We start from the raw sequence: 19944 nt of genomic DNA, 5'->3' as shown, positions 1-19944 counted from the left end.
TAGGAGAAAGGGAAAAAAACATCAGAGTGAGCTAGCAAGTCATCTGTAAACCGAATCTTTCAATGTTCAAAAACCTGAAAAGTTCAGCTCTTAATTGGTTGAGCTCAAAGCTGTAGAAGTTTGGTAAGAGAACTTCTGTTTCTCTTACTAGTTTCTCTTACTCTTACATTTATGAAAAGTTTTACAATGCATAAAATTGCATTGTAAAACTTTTCATAAATGAATACAATGTTGTGCTAATAATTGACAACAAAGCTTACTAGATATGCCATTAGCTGAGCTAGTTGAGAGTTTAAAGCTTGGAACTGTTGTATTGTAAGTTGCTGAAGTATTCATTAAGTATTTCTTTTTCTGGATTTATTTTTTCTGATAGGCTAAAAGTAACTGTCATTATAAACTTTTATATTTTTTTATAGTTTATTAAAACTAATTAATTGTAATTGTTAAATTTTGTATAAAATTTTAGAATACTAATTACTAACTGTAGGAAGTTCAGTATTGGTAAGTAGCTAGTATTAACAAAGACTTTCTTCTTTAAGAACTCTAGTGCAAGGATTTTTTTTGGTCAGAGATTTTTGTCCAGTGTTACATTATTAATTAAATTAAAATTATTCTTTTATTTTCTCTGTAACTAACCATAAATATTACAAATAAGCATATTAATCAAAAACTGCTTAAAGTATTCGCATTCACCATATTTTTTACTTTAAAAAAAGTTTCAAATTGTACAATTTATAATCACAATTATATTTATAATACATATAATCATGGAAAAGTAGCCCAATGTAATGTGGTGGTTGTTTGGCAGTTTCTTGTACTTTGAATGACTCTATCTTCAAATGCTTCAGAGTTTGAATGTCAAATTCAACAAAAATTTGCTTTGGAGTTTGAAAAATGCTTCAAAGTTCAAACTGGGTGTGGAATGAAAAATGTACTGAAAGCACAAAATGAGTTTCTGAACAAAGAATATTATATCAAATTAGCAATAATGTGTTACAATTCACAACTGTTATAATTAAATAACATATTTATGTTAAATACAGACAGCTGTTAAAAATACACAAAAACTTTCTATTCAACCCAATATCATCTTTACTTATTAATTCAACCTTTAATTATTAATTGTGGCACCTCAGAAATGTATGGAAACAATAAAGTTAAACAGTAAGAGGAAGGATTAAAAAAAGGGTAAGGTGAAAAAGGAATTTATCACAAAGCACGAAAGTGGTAAATGTGGCAAATCTGGCAGCCATTTTTAAAATGCCAAAATCAACAGTGCATGATCAGTAAATGCATTTTTATTTTATTATACATTATTTGCATATTTTCTTTTATTGTTTTACTGTTTTAATTTATTATTAGAGCAATTATTGGGTTATTTTTACCTTAAATTATATATATTTGCTGTTTTAAGTTTATCAAAATGGATATTGTTTAGGGTCTGGGAATGGATTAATATGCTTTCCATTATGTCTACTCTAATAACCTTAAATAGCTTCGCAAAGTATAGTCAGTCACAAACGTTTTTGGTCTCTTAGGACCTTCTTCAGGTGGGATTTGAGTAGAGAGTGACCCTACATTCTAAACTCCCGTTACAGATGCATTCCAACCCCCACTCCAGATGTGTACTATAAACAAACATCGTTGCGCATGTGCTGGCGGCTATAACGCCAGGTCGTACATTGCTTGCCAAGCCTTCAAAAGTTGCTTTTCATCTTTGAAGTTGATAGAAATGCCCAGGCAATCCGCTTTAAAGATCTTTAGCGCCTCCAAATACTTAAGGTGGTGTACCTGCCTGGTTCTCCATATCAAGGTCGCTTGCTGCAGCCCGGGCGTAATGCCGTTTTCACTGGCATATACAGCCAAGGCAGTATTAGTCTTTTTCTTCTCGATATCCATTTTATGCTCTCGGATGATAGATTCGATAGGGATCTGGTGTATATCGGTTCCACAAAAAGATCCCTTGGCAACGCATCCGAGAGCATAAAACGGATATCGAGAAGAAAAAGACCAATACTGTCTTGGCTGTATATGCCAGTGAAAACGGCATTACGCCCGGGCTGCAGCAAGCGACCTTGATATGGAGAACCAGGCAGGTACACCACCTTAAGTATTTGGAGGCGCTAAAGATCTTTAAAGCGGATTGCCTGGGCCTTTCTATCAACTTTAAAGATGAAAAGCAACTTTTGAAGGCTTGGCAAGCAATGTACGACCTGGCGTTATAGCCGCCAGCACATGCGCAACGATGTTTGTTTATAGTACACATCTGGAGTGGGGGTTGGAATGCATCTGTAACGGGAGTTTAGAATGTAGGGTCACTCTCTACTCAAATCCCACCTGAAGAAGGTCCTAAGGGACCAAAAACGTTTGTGACTGACTATACTTTGCGAAGCTATTTAAGGTTATTAGAGTAAACATATTTGTTATTGCTTCGTTTCTTAAGATGGATTTTATGCTTTCCATTATTTCTAAATGAGAAAAATTGCTTTGGACTTTAAATGATTCAGAGTTCAAACTGTCTCTTGGAATGAATTAAATTTGAAGTACAATGCACTGCTGTATTTGAATCTGCAACTTTTGCAAGTCAGACAGATACATTTATATACTAAGGAAGGTGTTCTATCTCAGTGTAGTTTAAATGGCTCAATTGACAATACACAACTGAAGCTAAGGATTCTATCTTTGCATCTCAGTTCTGTCTAAAGAATTCTGTCTTAGATATCAGAGAAAAATAAGTACTGTACATGTATTTGGTCAAAATTCTATCAACTACACTTAGCAAGTTCAACTAGTGTAGATCGTTGAACTTTGCAGTTATTATGCTGTATTGAACGTGTTTTAGCATATTAAAGTATCACTGATATTAATGTTTTCACAAATTAAATACAATTAAAAATTAAACAAATTAATTAATTTCTATTTAATCATGTCAACGTACCTTATTGTAGAAGCTCGTAAACTATCGCCTTCGGCAACAAGGTTATAAGCATGCCACATATCCTCTGGCTCTTCTGCCACAAGTGTGACATGTCTGAAAAACAAAATAAATTAGAAATATTTATACAAAATTATATATAAATACTTTGAATAAATTAATTGTTGCATAAATAATCATTTTAACTTTTTAATTCAACAACATAACATGCTATGAAAACACAATGAATTTAATGTTTCATAAATTTGGTCTTTCAGCTAACAAGATACTCCATAATACTGTATTTTCACTGTAATAAAGAATTCAAAAAGTGTTAACATTGCATGAGTTTCAGTTTTTATATGAGGACTGATTTATCAAATGAGTTGAAAGTTTGAAAATGCCAAAAATATCCAGTGTTAATTTGTAGTAAAGAGCAAAAAATCATGTATAGCACATACAGTCAAACCTGTTTTTATGCGGTGGATAAGGACCACATAAAAAAAAACACATAAAAAAAAAAAATTGCACGAAACTTCACGAGTGGCTATAAAAAATAGTTTTTGCAACATAATTAAAAAAAAGTCTCACATAGAAAATAACTCAAAACCGTACGAAATAGAATTTATTGACAACAGATGTCAGCACTTGACTGCATCGTCTCGTCTATCGTGTGTTTTACATATTTTTGTCCAGGTGGTGTTTTGTTGACTTAAAAAATAAATTATTTCATTTTTTGCATATTCATGCAATAATATTACTATAATAAGTTCATTTATGCTATAATAAGTCAACGTGAGACATGATAAATCGCACAAGACTAGTCGCCAACTATACCGCACAAAAAAAAATCGCATAAAAAAATCACGCAAAAAAAGACCGCATAAAAACAGGTTTGACTGTATATACAATTATATTGTTATAAGACGATAAAAAGATATATTCCTCAAAAGCAGCAAATAAATTAAATTATAAAAAGACTGTTATTTTAAGTTTATTTTTGTGTTAAAAAGGGTAGTATTGTTATGTTTATTGCTATTAGTATAAGCAATGTAAACTACTGTGCTTAAAAATACCTTATAATATTTACTTTAATTCATAAACATATTGAACAAACAAGTGAGAATGTATGTAAATATTTCTATTTCATTGATGCAGTCTTCTCAGAGGAAAGACAGTACAAGGATGAAGAATATCTTGGATACTTAGACCATGTGGAGATGTTAGAGATGATGGCAAGAGGAGGGCTCTATAACCAGTAGGTCAGAAGCCCAGTGGAATACTTCAGACTGTGATGACAGACAGATTGTGAGGGCTGTAGTACTAGATAGGCATATCACATGGCAGCAGCTATGGAGTCATGTTGTGAACATAGGTGATTTTGTGAGAACAGTATCACATCAGTTACACAAAGCTGAGCTGCCTCTGACCCCTGCACATTGTCAGGAACATCTGTTTGGTGTCACAACAGATTGACTTGGTATCAGGAATGGCAAAGTGACAAGTACTGATTCTGCCTGACTAATAACGAAGATGAGCATATCAGGGACATGGTCAGACATCACCTCAACACACCTTAGAACCTCCAAGGTCTGACTACTCAGATTCAATAAGTAAGACTGCAGATACCTCAAGATAGCACCGGGCATCTGCACAATGATTTACATCACCACCTCCAACAACATGCTTATGCTAGAGATAGTTACACGGCATATTGATCACATCCTATTTTGAAGCAATCTATATAAACCCTTGATTCAGTATCCATTAAAATGGATTCACTTGATTTTGAGTGTTATATCTGTCTGTCTACCAAATTTCAGGCAAATTAGATCACTCCTCTTGGGTGGAACACTGTGTGCTCAGAGTTCAGTAATAACAAGTACTGTAATATAAAATTTATACCTGCAATAAAGCAATAACAGTTTTTGGAAACCTTGGAACTTCATTCTTTTATATTGAGTTCTTAATCTTAGTTTACAAAACTAAATTGAATTCAATGTTTTCTCTAACCTATTAACTGGAGTAATACTTTTCAATATTTGTTAACGCTTTCAATGCCCCTCCTGGGCTCTTCCTCAGGCATTTAATAAACATTGTAGTGAGCTGGTTGTTGACCTTCACACTTCCCCTTCCAATTGTGTTCCAGCTCACTACGATGTTTATCGAATGCCTGAGGAAGAGCCCAGGAGGAGAATCGAAAGCGTTAGCAAATATTGAAAAGTATTACTCTGGATAATAGGTTGGAGAAAACGTTGAGTATATCATCCTGGTGTATTAGAAGTGGAGAATATAAATTGAATTTGGATCATATATATCAAATATACAGCTGTTCTGAATTAATAGGAAAATAAAATATTTTGAGCATGAAATACTGTATACTGTATAAAGTGAATATATTATACAAATATATTAATACATAAATATCAGATTCAGAACATTAAGGGCAGTCTCTTCCATAAAGAAGTCAGCTGGTTATCAACAAACAGGAAATTCAGCCATCTTTACTCAAATATACTTTAAGACACTTCTTAAAAACTCAATTAATTTGACTTTTGACACTTGTTCAAATTTAGAAAATAATATCAAGAGCTGAGAAATGACTAATAAATGTATTTATCATTAATACCCAACTTGTACCACCTTATATAAGCAGCCTTGTTTAAAAGAATCTAACTAACGTTTTCGATCGTGTTTAACGACCTTCTTCAGGTTAGAACATCGAAAAAATCGAACATAAGAACGTTTAGCAGTAACGACCGCTCGTTTGGAACGTTTTAAGAAGAACATTTAAATAGGATGGCATGCGCCATCTCTACGTCGATGAGTATTAAATAATACAATACAGGAGAATAATGTAAAGATAGATAACAAACAGTGAACAATAATAATAAAAATATATGCCTCGTGGGGATATTGAAAATAAAATACTAACAGAATATGGTGCGTGCTGAACATCTCATATACCTAGGGAAGGGTAGGGGCTGTGCGGAGACTGACCGGCGGGTTCATCGTAAGCTTCTGCAAATCCGCCTTTCTGGCGTTTACGTGTCGCCTGAGCGCCAGGCCGTAGATATTTTACTAGCCTCTCGGAAGTTTATGGATTGCCCTTTCTGGCTAGCTTTGTAGATATGCCATGCCTCTGTATACCGTAGGTGCTTTATGTTACAAACTGTATTTATCATTATCAACAACCAATACACCTGAATCTTAATCAGATTATAATATGGCTAATTAATTATAAAGATATTACATAATTTGTAGTAAAGACAGGTGATTAAGCAGTAATCTTGTAATAAATTATTTAATTTTTTTAATTTATTAAATTATTTAAAATATTCTGGAAAAAAAGTTAATGAGAAGTAAGGCTCAAACTTGCAAACTCCTGTTTACTGTGAAGATGCATTGCCAATTATGCTATCCAGAACTCTGCATGGAAGCAAAGGTTGAACAGAAGTCAGTGTAGTGTATTTAGCACACATCTGTACAATTACTAGGATTCAAATTAGGGATGGAGAGTTGAATCTTTTTATGGTAGTAGGGAGTCAAAAGGCTTACCGACTCCTGATCCTTACATTAAACTACTCATACAACCTTTATACCGCAGCCATTTTTATTACTATTCAAATGTTTTCGGTCATCAAAATGGGCAATAACGAGCGTAATGAAAGAAGAAAAATAGAAGATTACACAGTGATGGAATATAGGGCCCAGTTAAGCAATATCTACAAACGAATAGGAACAGCAACTAGCAAAAGAATAGTTTTCAAAAGGAACCCTACAGTTTATCAAATGTTAAGAACAGACAAAGATGTGTTGGCCCGGAGACGTATTCCTGGAGTCTATAAAATCCCAGTAACAGATAGAAGGCGGCAGAAGAAGCTTTATTACATTGGAGCCATAGGAAGGTCACTTAAAAAAAGGTTGACAGAGCATAAAAGAAACATAAGGAATGAACAGCCAAGCACAGCACTAGCAACATATATTTTAGCAGACCCTACGAAAGTTAAAGCGAAATGGGAAAAAGCAAATATGATACAAAAAATTCATGATAGAAAACACCTCAAATATGCAGAGGCTTGGCATATATTCAAAACCAGCCATGAAGGGCAAGCGATCAACTTCAGAGAGGCAAGTAAGATATCGGCAGCATGGAGAGCCAGCATTATGTAAAGTTGTTTCAAAAAAGAAGTTAGCTGTATACAGAATAAAAGATGTGGCTGTAAATAATGAGACAATTTACAGAAAGGCAATATGGCAGCCAGTTACAGATGCATTCTTGTATTAATTTACATATGTATTTTAGTTATCTTTATATGTTATTTATTTATGTTTGTATTTATATAATCATTTTTTATTATGTTTTTTTCTTTATCATCACTTATATTGTAATATATTTTTATGAGTATGCGCACTGAAAAAAATTTTTAAAAGCGTTTCAAAAGCAAATTTTATCATTAATACAAATCTGTCAGCGTTTGATTTTGTTTCTTCTCGAAAAAGGTCATTAAAGATGACCAAAAACATTTGAATAGTAATAAAAACGGCTGCAGTATAAAGGGTGTATGAGTAGTTTATTTATATAATGCAGTCAATGAAGAGTTTAGATCCTTACATTGTCTTGATGTTTAGAAAATTTAAAAACTTTTAAAAGTTGTTAATGCTGTTATTTTTTAAAAATTCAAAATGCAGCCCATGTTGTTACTGCACTACTTGCCTCCATTCTAAGTCAGTGTTGAATGATTATTTTCTGTGCTCTGTGCTTAATCAAATCTCACTTGTGCACTAACTTGAAAGAGAACAAAATGGAGGCTAGTCTTTTTTTTTGAACAAATTCTTCTTAATTAAAATTTCATTTAATCTTTTTGATGTTAAATTTTTTTATGGCAGTGTTAATATCATTATGTATAGTACAAAATATGTATTATTATACATAAAATAATAAAAATTTAATAAAGTCCTTCAGTTTTTTATAAGGGAAAAAATTATATTGTTAGATACATTAGAGGATATATAGCAAAGAGAGGAAGTCTTAGAGTGTGACTATGCAGACACGAATTTAGTATCGAGCAAGAGGTTGTGAGTGGTATAGTTCTCACAAAAGAAAACCATGCACAAGCAAGAAGCGAAAAATATTGCCAGCAAGAGCAAATTTCTGGTTCTCACACATATCTGATGGAGTTTGATATTTATTGTGTCTCGTCTCTTCTCTCCATATACCCTCACTTGCTCAGAAGATTCACCTGTTCACGTCTGCATAGTCGCACCCTTAGTTGAAAGGTAAAATAAAGATCCAGGTAAAAATAAAAGCCCAAATAGACAATATAAAAACAAAAAGTAAATTCATTGCCACTTTGCACCAGAAGCTTTAAAGACAAATAATTACTTTCATTTCATTCTACTTTGGATTTACTACATCTACTGATTTAGTATTTTTTAATTTAAATTACTGAAAACTTGTAGTTCAGCTTTGCTGGGGATGGGATAAGGACAGGTAGCAAGTTCCTCAGTAGGTTTTATAGGTTTATTTTAGCTTTTCATGTATTAAAATAGATTGAAAATCATCATTCACAAAAAATTCTAGCAACTCGTATCCACACATATCCATAGAAATGCCATTTTTGTGTCATCCAAATACAGTAACTATAAATACCGAAGGTTTTTATAGTATAAGACATGTTTATTAAGTAGTATGTGTATTATAAAGCATATATTATTTATATATGTTCTACTGTATAATTTCTCAGCAGTATCAAATACAATCAACCTCAAGGACATATGGAATCATGCAATATTCATGATTACAATTTGGCATCATTTTAGACAAATATCTGTGTATAAATTATTCAGAAAACATTCAAATTCTTTGAATTATGATGTTTAAACATTATAAATGTGATATTTTAACCTGAAATTCTGTAGGCAGAAGTTACTTTTGCTAAATTTGTGTGTAACAAATTATATGGAAGTAACTTATAGTTACTTCTTTATATCAAAATATATCATTGAATAGGCTTCAATATATTAAAAAGAACGTACCCACTGCCGTCTTTTTCTATAATTTTTCCTAGAAGCTTCATTGTTGATGTAATAAATATTATTTGCAATAGTTACGTACGCCAAAATGAAGTATACGATAGACAGCCCAATTTGACATCGTCGCCATTTCTAGAAAAAGGAGCGATTGTTACACTCCTAGCGGGACGATAAAATTACAATATATATATATTATTATTAAAAATAATAATTTATATATTTAGTTTTTTAATATTTTATTCTGTTTATTTAATAATAATATAAGTGTATATATTAAGTAAATAAGGTTTAAAATAGTATAACATAAAAAGGCCTATTTATGGAGTTAAGACTTTAATATGCCGGAAATTTGTGACTTTTATAGATTTCTGTTGTCATTATCAACAATATATTACTAGATTCGGACCATGGTTATTAGATAAACTGGTTGAGGAGAAGGGCAGAATTTTCTGCCTATAGTCACTTTTGCTCACTAGGAGCGCTGCGGTTAGGATATAGACTGGAAGTGGGTTAGGCCCACTAGTGGGCAAGCGGTTCCGTTCGCTGAACACCGGGAGTTCAGCCGTGGGTTCGCGTCTCGCCCTGACGGGCTGTCTGTTGGAATCAACGATCGCGATGTTTTGTAGACGTTCTGACGTAATAAAAGGTTGGTGGCGTTGTTGACCCCTCGGGGAAAGTGACCTCATTTCACTCTCTCCTTTCCAGCGCTGACCTTCCGTGAGTTAAGACCGTGTGTAATCTTTCTGCATTCTTTGTTCTTTTGTTACATAACCGGTTACGCTAGTCCAACTGCCTTTTTACCAATCTTTCCGATAAGCGCCAAGTCTAAAGCCGGATGCACACATGCGGCGCGGCAAGGAAAAGCGGCAGAATGACGTCACTTTTTCTCGCCGCAGAGGTCTATTTCGTGCCGCTTTTCTCAAGCCGCGAAAGTTGGTCGAATTCTATCTTTTGCGGCGGCCGCCGCCAAGACGCGTTTCTATCTGCCAATAACATTTCGTCTGGCAGTCACGTGAGAAAATACAATCACGTGGTGTTTTAATGGCGGAAAGTTCGACGTGGTTAACCGAGATAACTAACATCAGAATAGAGGAAAGAATAATAAATTTAAAAACAAATTCTACACAGATACAGTAATCATATATTATTTAATTCAAAGAACAAAATAACCGAATCTTACTCGAAATAGTATTCTTTATCGAGAGATCTTAATCGAAAAATTAGCCTATTTTGTACATCAGTTCTTTATCGATCCAACAAAATATCTCGGCAAGATTCTTGCCAATACGATATCTCTAATCCAAAATATTCATTCGAATCTTCGACGAAATCTTGTAGCTAAATAAAACGAGCCGTACAAAACAATTTGTAAACACGTGGATAGTGGGGTGTCGATATCGTTCGCCATCTTGAATACTGAACCCATGCGCCGAAATGTAAACGGATTTCCGCTTGTGTGGTCGTGCTGCCGCGCGGCGAAGACGCGTTTGCGTCACCGCTTTTCCTTGCCGCGCCGCATGTGTGCATCCTCCTTTACACTGTCCACGTGAAGTTTTTGGGGTTTTTTCCACGTCTGTAACGGCTGAATAGGGGCCAGTTACTCTAAAAAAGATTTTCCGGCAGGCATCCCCGAAGCAGATTGTCAAGTGTTTGGTTTCCGTAACTTAATAACAAACAAACAAACCTTGGGTGCATATACTTTTCGTTTTGTATGGATCGATCTGTAAAAGCGGATCAGTCCTTGTCACGTGATACAGATAGCTTCTGTCATGGCGGAAAGTATACAAGTAGGATCGAAGATGGCGGCAAACATTTGTTAGTTAATAATGGTCTCTCCTTGTTAGTTAACATATACTGAGTTTTAAAAATATTATACGCATAATGTCTTTGAAACTGTATATGTTAACTAACAAGGATCAATTAATTAAATTAAAATAATCCATTTTATCTCTCGATCAAAAGTGGCGTAAGGCGTGGGCGACGTGGGCCACCGCCTACGGCCTCCCGGTCCAAGGGGCCTCGCGCCTCGGAGGTTTATGCATTACTTAAAAGCCGTGAACGCAACGAAAAAATTTTACTCGTCATAAAACGATAAATATATCAACATACCAAATTTGTTTTTATTTAATCTAGCAGCATTTGCTGGCGTTGCGTTGCTATCGCGGGGATTCCCCGCCAGCCAGAGCTGGGGATTTTCCATTCTGTTTGTTTACGTTACTTTCACGCTGGATTCGAATAATGCTTGTCTGACGCTCGTCAATTTATTGAGAATAGCAGTTATGAACTGCCAAAAGACTTTAAAAATGAAAGGGTAACCAAAAGGAAAAGGATGTCCGATTATGAAGGCAGCGATCAACCTATACAGTCTCCCAAAAGCCGGTATGAAACAGATTTTTTAACACCATGATTGATTCTATAGTAAGCAATATGGATTCGAGATTTATGTTTTTAAATCAACATTTTGAAAATTTTCGTTTTCTCTGTGATCTAAGCAAGTTAAAAAATAAAGGTGGTAAAGCCATGTGATTGTTACTAACACGATCTCGTGTTCAACACTTGTAAGTTAAAAAATATTAAAAAACTGTCAAGATTTACACTCAGTCCTGCGAGTGGATGAGAGCAGTCACTTCCAACCTTACGAATTATATGAAGAATTACAAACAATGCTCCCAAATTTATCCAACTTCATTAAAAATGTGAAACAGCTTCTTCAATACATAACAGAAAATAACTTGAAAGGAATTTACCCAAATATTTACATTGTCGTTCGAATTTTGTTAATAATACCGGCAAGTACTGCCTGCGCTAAAAGGAGCTTTTCAAAATTAAAACTAATAAAAAATTATTTAAGAAATACAATGGGTCAGGAAAGACTTTCAGCTTTGGCAGTTTTATCTATTGATGCATATATACTATATAGCATCTAAGCTGAATTACGATACAATTATTAAAGAATCCAGAAAGGCTAAAAGCAGGAAATTTCTATTTCTTTAATTCTTTTTTTAAAATTTTTCTTTAATGTTAGTCAAAAATATAGTTTGCATTTTTATGAATAAAAATTTGACAGTTTCAACTGCTTTTTATTTTATAAAATCCGTCTTCTTGCGCCACCAGAGGGCCTCGCAAAATGTACCTTGCCCCAAGGTCTATATAAGAAGGTCAGGACACGCCTACTGGAGCCACCATTTTGGGACTTTTTGAGTCGCATGTTTAAAACAAACTTGTACGAGCAGTCAGTTTTATACGGCATTAATTTAACTAAAATTGCATAAATTAGTTTAATTAAACTAAATTATGCTGACTACTCGTACCAGTTTGTTTTAAACATGCGACTCAAAAAGTCCCAAAATGGCGGCTCCAGAACCCTTGCCCTGACCTTATATAGACCTTGGGGCAAGGTACATTTCGCGAGGCTCTCTGGTGGCGCAAGAAGACGGATTTTATAAAATAAAAAGCAGTTCAAACTGTCAAATTTTCATTCTTATATAGACGTTGTCTTGCCCCACCACTGCTCTCGATATTAAAACTGTAGTTAGTACTAAACGACATACGCTGTTATGAATTATCGTTTATTTGACAAAATTGTTTGTGCTCATTCATACGAATTTTTAAATCGTATTACTATGTGAATAAAATTGTTTTCCACGAAATAAAATTTAAATAAAAATTTAACAAAAGTAAAAAATATAACTTGCAGAAAAGATGAAAGTGCACGCCACACATTCTTGAGGTACAACTTCGCAAAATTGTCTCTAAATACTTATTTTGCATCTCAGTTTAGCGGATATTTTAATAATAATGTTTTTACTTGCCATTTATAAGTTTTAAATAAGTTTCTTTGTAACAATTAAATGTGTTTCTTCGTTATTTACTGTAAGATTAACTTCAACCATAGCAGCCGCCATCTTTAATCTTTTTTATCCGATCCAAACGATCCTACCCACTGCTCGGATTAGTTTAATCGCAATCCAGTTGATCCTAGATGGCGTTTGTATAGGCAAATAGAGATTGATCGGATCGCAGTAGTTCCTTTGTATACACGATTCGAACGATCGAAGTGATCTTTGATCAGTTTGATTCCAAAAGTATATGCACCCCTTATATATCAATTGAGCAACGGCTCTATCGCTTCAATATTTGATTGGCTTCTGGAAAATTCCGCTTCTAATTTATTCATTAATTTAAAAGCCGAACCAGTGTTCGGAGAACGGAACCGATTGGCCACTGGTGGGCCTGATATACGAGGAAAATTCTCATACTGTGATCGATCGAAAGATCGAATCGATAACGGATCTTGATGATTTCGAAAACGAGCTTAGAAGTTTATCTCCTCCCAGCTTGAAAGCAACGCACTAGTGGCAGAGGATCCTGGAACTGTGGTTAAGGAAATTCAACACATATCGTTAATGGAAAATGAAGTAGGAACGGTATTAGATTATGAAAGCTTATATCCGTCCATAAGAATTCTATCATGCAAGGAAGCACTACTCGAATTATTGTTCAGCAGAATCCCTGAATTGTTACATTACAACAACGAAGTAGTAGAACTGGCTAACCTGATATGCTACGAATCTATCTTCAGCTATGATGGACAAGCATATAGACAGAAAAGAGGGGTTCCAATGGGAAGTCCGATCTCAGGAATTCTATGTGAGTTGGTTGTGAGAAAGCTGGAGAAAAGAGTTTTGTTTGACTTCCGTAAGGATATAGTATATTTTAAAAGATATGTAGACGACATCTTTATATTATGGAAGAATAACCGTAAGATTAATGAGTTCATTGAAGGCATCAATCGTAATAACGACGGCCTAAAACTGAAATTAGAACAGAAAAGTTCCGTAACAATTCATTTTTTAGACATCAACATCCAGTTCAAGAACGGGCATTTATCTACCAGTGTTTACGTTAAACCAACGCACAGTCCGCTTTATATCCCTTCGCAATCAAATGATCCGTATCATTATAAGATGGCGGCATTCCGGGCTCTAATCCGAAGGGCCTTTCTATATTGTGATAACGTTATGGACAGAGCAAAGGAAATTAACAGAATTCTACTGGTAGCCGAAACCTTAGGATACAGGAAAAGCGCAATAACAGGAATGGTTAAAAGGTACGAGAAGAACGTAGCAAGAGGCTCTAAACAACGTCCCGCTAAGATCACTAAATTCACTTATAACAGATATGCCAAAAGCATTATGAAAGAAATTGCGAACCGCAATGAGACATCAATAATTCTGAAAAGAGCCCCGAACCTCTATAAGATTTTAAGGAATGACAAGGATAGCATTAGGAAGGAAGAAAAAGCGGGTGTGTATAGGATACCATACGAGAACGCACAGCTGGGAATTAAGAAAGATTATATCGGCGTTACGACAAGGAGTTTGAGTGTAAGACTCAAGGAGCACAAGTATAACATCAGAAAAAGCTCCAACGCCACGGTACTATCCCAAATGGCTCAGACCGAAAGCTCGATAGTTAAATGGGATGAAGCGGACATTATAAAACCCGTGAGCTCTCCCAACGTTGGCGAGGACCGCTGAGAAAATAGAGATTTACAAGAGCAAGCTGGAAGGGGCGTGTATAAATGCGAGGGACGCTGAGGGCCTTCCATCGGCCTGGAAGTATATGGTTAAGAACTCTGCAAGGAACTCTTAATTTACATGTTTATTTTATGGTTCTATGCTTGTGTTTAGAAGTTTTTCTGAGTTTATTTTTGATTTTTATTTTGTTTTTTATTTTGTTTTTAATTCTATACGATATTAGTTTATTATGTATCATCTTTTAATCCGTTGTTAATTTTTAAATTTAAATATTTGTATTAATCCGTTGTTAATTTAAAGTTTAAATATTTGTATTCGTTCTTATGGAACGATACTATTCGATTTTTTAGCCTGATGATGGCCTATAGAATAGGCCGAAAACGTTTGTTTAAAATTAAACTTTCTCAGCGAAGATAAGGTGTTAGATTTTGTTTTGATGTAAAATGAAATACATAGACAAAAAAACCTTTATTTTTTCAACAATTGACAATTCATTGTTAGCGCTCGTCAATAATACATTTTGCACTCTATTATTATAGAAGTGTGTTAAATTTTCAGTCGATAAACTTTTTCCTAAGTCCTCGAAACATTTCCGATATATCGAATGGGTCCATTCGGATCAGTCTAAAAAAATTCAGACAGATTATCTCATAGTTCATATTATAAACTATGGTTTATAATATGAACTATGAGATAATCTGTCTGAATTTTTTAGATTGATCGAGAACTCGATCTCGATCAAACTAAAATATCTAGATGGAGGCCGACATGTGGTCTGTAGACATCGAGTTTGATCGAAATAAACCTTACCCGAACCATTTTAGAATCTAGTCAGGCTTTCAGGAAATCCCGTTTCCTGAAAGCCTGACTAGAGCGAAGATAACCTTCCAAGAAAAAGTACTTATAAAATGCTTAGAAACTCTGGAATAATAGGAATATTTGATGATAATACTTTCAAGACTGGAAAGAAATACAAATGTAATGTAGTTTTTGAATTATAAAATGTTTTTTATTTTATTGTCCACATGGTGTATAATAGAATCTACCTAAAATTTCAACTGTCATTTAAACGATGTCTAAATTTAAAACTTTCGAATATATATTTTTTTTTATATTTGAAAATAACCATACAGGTATATATTATTGGGCTGCAATTTAAAAAAAATAAAAATAAAACATTGTAGAACAAAATATTCCCATTGTTGTCTGTTTGGCTGGCTGTCCTTCCTAAATCTCGAGAACAAAGTTAGACAGATGATATAATTATGGATTCCACAATAGAGAAAATAAAGTCTCTAAGAGATCGACTTTTTTTTTTTTAAGATCTTTGTTACATTTTCTTAAATGTTGTTTTCTAGCATAACTGTGTATTATATGCATTACATAGGTGACATGCTTTAAACACATTTCAAAAGATACTTATTGGTTGAGACTCCTTATTTAATAAATGAATATGAATGATGGATCATAACTGATTCTGGGAAGATTGTTTTGTTTTCACATTGCTTAATAATTTGACCTTTTATTCCGATTTTGTTCACTGCACATTCACTGCTAAACACTTATAAAACGTATAATCTGCCAACAATCTCAGAATACAGAAAAGAGACGGACATTTTATTTCGAGAGAGGAAATTCATTTCTAATAGTATTAATTAATGCCAAGATGAAAGAGGATTTAATAAAACTTTATCGCGAATCTTCAGGATGTCAAATAGTAATGAAGAAGATTGAAAAGTTTTAAGACGGCAGTTTAGGAAGAGAATTTCCTCGAGAATAGAACCCGGAAACAACATAGGGAATGCAAATAGAGTATAGCAAACTGCGCCTAATTTTTAAATTAGATACGCTTTAAATCTAGATTTGTGACTTGTAAGGATACAGAATACCTAGTTATAATTTTATTTATTATAAATTTCTTACCGATATTTTAGAAAAAACAGGACTATTTCAGCATTTTAAAAAAACATTTGCAATTAGTTAATATTCTGATGACGTACGCGCGACGCATTTATTATAATGTCCCACGGATTCGAATTCGTTCCATTGAATATCGCCGGCGCCATCTTGAAATAGAAAGTTTTCTACAAATTGCGAGTTATTTTTCCCTCCATTTTAACATTTTTCGAAAAATTTGTGTTACGTAAACCCGAATAATGCAAGTAATGTAAATTTTTTGATTTATAAGCGATTTTAATATACTTAAAATAATATTAAAATTTAATTAAAATTACAGGAGGCATTCACATAACCTCAAGTAAGTTCTAATTCAGTTATTTAATATATAAAATTAATAAATAATGATATATGATATTTAATTATTATCTGACTTTTGATAATATAATTTTAATTACATTATTTATAATAAATTAAATAATTATATTTAATATTTTATTACAAAATAATTACATATATTTGATGGGCAGCATTGTAGCCAAGTGATGTCAATCAAAAAAACCAATTTGGCAAAAAGACCAGAAATACCAAAAGAAGTTCCATCAAACAAAACCATGATACATACAGAGTAATGATGCAATTCAAAAATTTACCAAATTAAGTAATATAAAACACATACCGATTAAAACAATATAATTCTCATAAGTAAACAAGATATCAAAAAAATTCAAATGCGAGTTGCGTGATTTTCAAAACAAAAGTGAAATAGCGTGACTGCAAACGTATAATAGAAAACTTTTATATAATAAAGTATTACTATTACCACTTATAATATAAAGAACTTTGCCATTTTAAAACGCAAACAAAACAAAAAAAAAAAAAAACGCTTAGATTTCCTTCCATATTAACATTTCAAAAGCAAACGCAGCAAAAAAATGGCCAAACCGGTAAAACAAACTTAACTCCAACAAACGTGAAATTCTCCAAACATCACTCAAGAGATAATCGGTCCGATCGAAAGTAGGTTATTATTTGTACATTTTAAACGTCTTAAGTAGCATTTTGATTACAAATCTTTTGTTTCTACAGGCAAACGCTAGCTTTCCGGCGGTATCGTGAAAAGAAGGCGAAGGTAACTCAAGAGAAAGTCGATCCATTCGGAGATGGTCATTGTTCATATATTATAAAGATACTAGCTGACCCGCCCACACGTTGTTGTGGCTCAAAATGTATCTATTATAAATGTATAACACTTCCCCCGTGGGGGGAATTTCAAAAAATCCCTTCTTAGTGTACATTCTCTTGACGTACCGTATTAAAACGCAATCAAAAACGCATCTAAAATAGTATAATAAAAGCCGAGTTCTTCACAGTAAGCCTTAATCCCGTCACTTTTCCCGCTGGGGAATATCGAAAAATCCCTTTTTAGTGTATATTCTGTTGACGTAACCTATTAAAACGCAATTAAAAACGCAAAAAACCGCATGTAAAATAGTATAATAGAAGCTGAGTTCTTCACGGTAAGCCTTAATCCCGTCCATCTCCCCCCACTGGGGGAATTTCGACATGTATATTATATAAAAACACGTGCGTATTCGAATGCAACGTTGTGTCAAAATTTCAAAGGAATCGGTAGGAACAAACGAACGTTATATTTTATTTATATAGATAGATAGAAAATGATCTGCTTCAGTCCATTCTCACAGAAAAGCATAATGCCTCGCAGGAAAGCAAACTTAGGTCGTCGGAAGTTAGCGCCATCTGTTGGACATAAAAGCCTTAATCCATATATAAATATATTTTTGAAAGGGGGGAAATGGTATAGGAGTATGAAAAATAGATAGTAGCCGATTCTCAGACCTACTGAGTATGCATATAAAATTTGGTAAAAATCGGTAAAGCCGTTTCGGAGGAGTACGGTAACAAAAATTGTGACACGACAATTTTATATATAAGATTCTGATATGGTATTAAACTTTTGACTTATCCTGTATATCACGGTATTCCGTTTAAATTATAATGATAACTGAGTATGAAACTTGCAATTTTTTTAATTAAACAAAAGGTTTTATCATTTACTTGGTTTAGGTTCGGTTTATTTGTTTATGGCAACGCGACACATAGGTGAGCTACTGACGGGTGATGTATCTTGGAAGGACTTTCTATGCAAAATTGGTCTTTATATTAGTACAAGGGAAGGAAAAAATGTTCTTAAATTTGTATGTAGGTTTTTTTGGTTCAGAATTTTTCCAAATTGGTTTTTATTCACATTACGTTCGGAATTTGTTACTCTAAAACAGTGGTTCGTAAAGCGTTTCCTGTAGACGGTGAGTAAATCTAGGGCAAGAAAGAAAAAGAAAAAAGAGAAAGAAGCAAGTGGGCGGCAGGAAGCGCTGCAAGCAGGATACTGACTACCCAGTTTCGCAGCTGGAACTAGAACTGTTGGAACGGTTCCGATGGCTGTTCCTTGGAACAATTAGGTTAGCCGGTTTCTCGGAATCATTACGTAACGTCGGAATTGCTTAGTATGCTGGACTAGACCAAAGAACGAACTTATGGCAGACGTACCCAAAGTGGCAAGTAACGTATCATACGATTTCGATTTATCATCTGTGTTTTTCGATCATGCTTTATCACCTGATCATTCTTTTTTCAATCAGCTTTTTTACATTTATTCCATTAAAGCATATTCGTTTAATTTCTTTAAATAGCGTCATTCAAAGTCTAAGCCTTTGGCACGCATAAATATCTTTAAAGCTAAGCTACTTTGGATGGAAATTTTATGCTTACTATATGGCACGAGGGCTCTAGATTTGCCACCCTTGGACTAGATCTCGTCCCTCGTCGGTTTTATATGGGAAATAAAATGTTTCTCTCCATATTCTGTTTTTTGGTCGTTCTGATTTAAATTATTCTTGTTTAACTTTATTTTTCAAAACTGTGAGTTTAGAGGTCCGTGAGGTCAGTAAGGTTGGCGACCGCTGTATTAGATAATGAATGCGTTCGTTAATGGCGGTCGCTATGCGCTCCGCTACAATGGGAGTGCGCTGCTGTTTCTGGGCATTTAGGAAAGAAAGATGGCGGCGCCCGTACTATACATAGTATCGTAATGGAGGGATTTATGATTTTAAAATATGAGTTTTTACGGACACAGGAAGGATCCCAATTGTTACAATTTAACCATCAAATGGATTATCTCGCCGACGGAGCATTCAAAGTAGCCACGAAAAAAATTAAAATGCCGGCTACCATGCGAGCAGACACATCACTGCGTGTACTAAGTTGCGCTTTCACAACTTCTAAATTTTCATTCATAAAACCACATAATAGACCCCGAAACGAAACTATCCGAGTCATGGAGGACGCCATGATGCTTTCCACCGTAAACTACTACATGACGCCATTTTTTGCCGTCCGATGACGCGCACTCCGGTCGGAGTATAGGAACGCATTCCGCAGGAATTTTTAAACCGATGCCGCTCGCATAGAGTTACGCGGAGAAATAAAAGAACGCACTTAATATAGTTAGGAAGCAGCTATTTTGCCCTTGGTTTTCGT

At 34.2% G+C, this 19944-nt stretch overlaps 1 protein-coding gene across 1 annotated transcript in view; it reads right to left on the bottom strand.

Moving 5' to 3' along the window:
• Window positions 1-9100, bottom strand: part of pelo (protein pelota) — a 40686-nt gene extending 31586 nt beyond the window's left edge. Inside the window, exons 1-2 of the mRNA XM_067264619.1 lie at window positions 8954-9100; window positions 2939-3031 (exon numbers count right to left, since the gene is read on the bottom strand). Of these exons, the coding sequence (XP_067120720.1) occupies window positions 2939-3031; window positions 8954-8994 (134 nt within the window). The 5' untranslated portion in view covers window positions 8995-9100. The remainder of the gene's footprint in view (window positions 1-2938; window positions 3032-8953) is intronic.
• Between the last annotated feature and the right edge of the window lie 10844 nt (window positions 9101-19944).

This window comes from Centruroides vittatus, unplaced genomic scaffold (assembly GCF_030686945.1).
Source record: "Centruroides vittatus isolate TY-2023 unplaced genomic scaffold, ASM3068694v2 contig_19, whole genome shotgun sequence".
Classification (NCBI taxonomy): Eukaryota; Metazoa; Arthropoda; class Arachnida; order Scorpiones; family Buthidae; genus Centruroides; species Centruroides vittatus.
This window is presented reverse-complemented; position numbering and strand designations above follow the sequence as displayed.